We start from the raw sequence: 2,045 nt of genomic DNA, 5'->3' as shown, positions 1-2,045 counted from the left end.
GAATGTCTATCTCCATTGCACTCTGCCTTTGAGTCCGAACAGCCACCTGTTGTGGTTCCTGCTTCCTGGACGGTGATGTGGAACGGTCAGTGACAGCTGTAGAGGTGTTCGGTTTGGGGCGACCAAATGCTTTGAGTGCTCCCAGCGGCAACGGCACCGGACAGGACATTCCGGTTCCTGGTCTTTGAACGGATCGACAAAGCCCAGCTACTCGTCAAGTAGTTCCAGGAATTCTGAGTCGCTCATGTTGCAGCCGTCTAACGGAATTCTGAAAAGAGGTAAGATCATTAATACCTGGTATTTTTCATTTCTATACGGTGAACACACGGTTTGACTGGCGCAAATTTTTTTTATTTCAGGAAGATAATTCTTACGGACTTAGTCTACTGGCACCCAGAGACGGCGGGCAGTGCCGGAGGGAAACCTGAGTTTCAGTCGGATCCGGCGTCTGCCCTCGACGGTGGTTGGTAGTAGGGCGATGACCTCAGCCCGAAAACTGGGTGACCACAGACGGGGATTCGGTTGAGCCTGGATCTTGGATGCTAGCCATGATGGTAAAACCAGTGTCTTCCCTGGTGCTGGCGGTTCCTGTGGGACAGGTGACAGTTGGGGTGGTGGCGTTAACGGAGCAGCTGGTGGAAGCGGTGCTGGCCTTAGTGTGGATACCGGTATCAGTGGGGATGGCTGGGCTACGGTTTCAATTAACAGTACGGTATTTGTTCCGGGCCACTCCCACTGTGCAGCAGGTCTCCGGTGGGACGGGTTATCCTGGAGCAAGCCTTCGATGTACCATCGGACGGGGAATCTCAACCGTTCCATCTCCGCCCGGTATCTTTCGCCCAGGGATGAGGCCCAATGCTGTTTCTCCTCACCCTGACGGCACGGTAGGCCGGTCGCCACCTCTACGGCCACTAACCCCAACGCCCACAGGTCGACGGACGTGTCATACGGCTCCAGTCTTCGCTGTTCCGGTACCCAGTATACCATGGTTCCTGCTGGCTCGGTGAGCAGGGGTTGGGCGGTGGTAAGCGTTTCGGCCAACCCAAAATCTGCTAGCAGGAATCGGCACCGGCGGCGTAAGATGTTGGCCGGCTTGATGTCTCGGTGCACTATCCGCTGCCGATGACACTCCGTCACGGCTGCAGCCAGTTGCTTCATCACGCGGAAGAACCGAGACGGCTGGTTTCTCGGCCCCTCTCGACGCAGGAATAATAATAATAATAATAATAACAATCTTTATTTTGAGGAAAAACTCTCAATTGAGTGTTTAAACAAAATAGTGTCAGCAGAAAAAAACAAACTCATCCAAAGTTAGAAATTAATATAACTATTAATATCATAAGGTTCCAAATCAAGTAACATTCTGTGAACTGCTTTTTTGAAATGTCTCAGATCTTTAATTGTCTTCATAGAACTGGGGAGTTTATTGTGAAATTTTATACATCTGTATAAAGGATCTTTTTCGGATATTGTGAGCCTATGTATGGGATACGTATAATTCAATGATCTTGTTGGATAAATATTTTTTTGTTTGAAATAATCGAAAATATCCCTATTTTTGAAAAAGAACAATAATATTTCCTGTATGTATATTGCAAAAACAGTGAGAATTCCAAAACTTTTAAATTTACCTTTGCAACTTTGTCTATAATCCATTCCTAAAATAATTCTCAATGCGCGCTTTTGACAAATGAAAACTCTTTGTAATTGTTCACTTCCCCCATAGAATAAAATTCCATATCTTACCAGGGACTCAAAATTGGCATGATAAACTATTTTCATGGTGCTTTTATCGAATTTGTCTTTTATTACCCTAAAAGAGTAGAGCAACGAGCTCAGCCTATTAATCAATTTTATTATATGTTCTTCAAATGATAATGAACCATCCAGAATGCAGCCTAAAATCTTGGCTTCCGTGCAACAGGATAAGACTTGGTCACCAATTACAACTTCATTAGGTACATCAAAATTAGATTTCGTTGTTTTGAAGAAAATAGATTTCGTTTTGTGTTCATTTAGTTTGAAGTTATTCTTTGAGAACCAGT

The 2,045-nt window shown here is 45.2% G+C and overlaps 1 protein-coding gene across 1 annotated transcript; it reads right to left on the bottom strand.

Annotated features, from left to right (window-relative positions):
• Positions 1–378: 378 nt before the first annotated feature.
• Positions 379–1,158, bottom strand: LOC123322408 (serine/threonine-protein kinase fused-like). The gene has a single exon (XM_044910354.1). It carries the CDS (start codon positions 1,156–1,158, stop codon positions 379–381), a length of 780 nt encoding a protein of 259 aa, XP_044766289.1.
• Positions 1,159–2,045: the final 887 nt, after the last annotated feature.

This window comes from Coccinella septempunctata, chromosome X (assembly GCF_907165205.1).
Source record: "Coccinella septempunctata chromosome X, icCocSept1.1, whole genome shotgun sequence".
In the NCBI taxonomy this organism is placed as follows: domain Eukaryota; kingdom Metazoa; phylum Arthropoda; class Insecta; order Coleoptera; family Coccinellidae; genus Coccinella; species Coccinella septempunctata.
This window is presented reverse-complemented; position numbering and strand designations above follow the sequence as displayed.

Bases quoted from the DNA above. Each gene is read 5' to 3' on its own strand.
- LOC123322408 (XM_044910354.1), bottom strand. From the start codon at position 1,158: ATGAAGCAACTGGCTGCAGCCGTGACGGAGTGTCATCGGCAGCGGATA.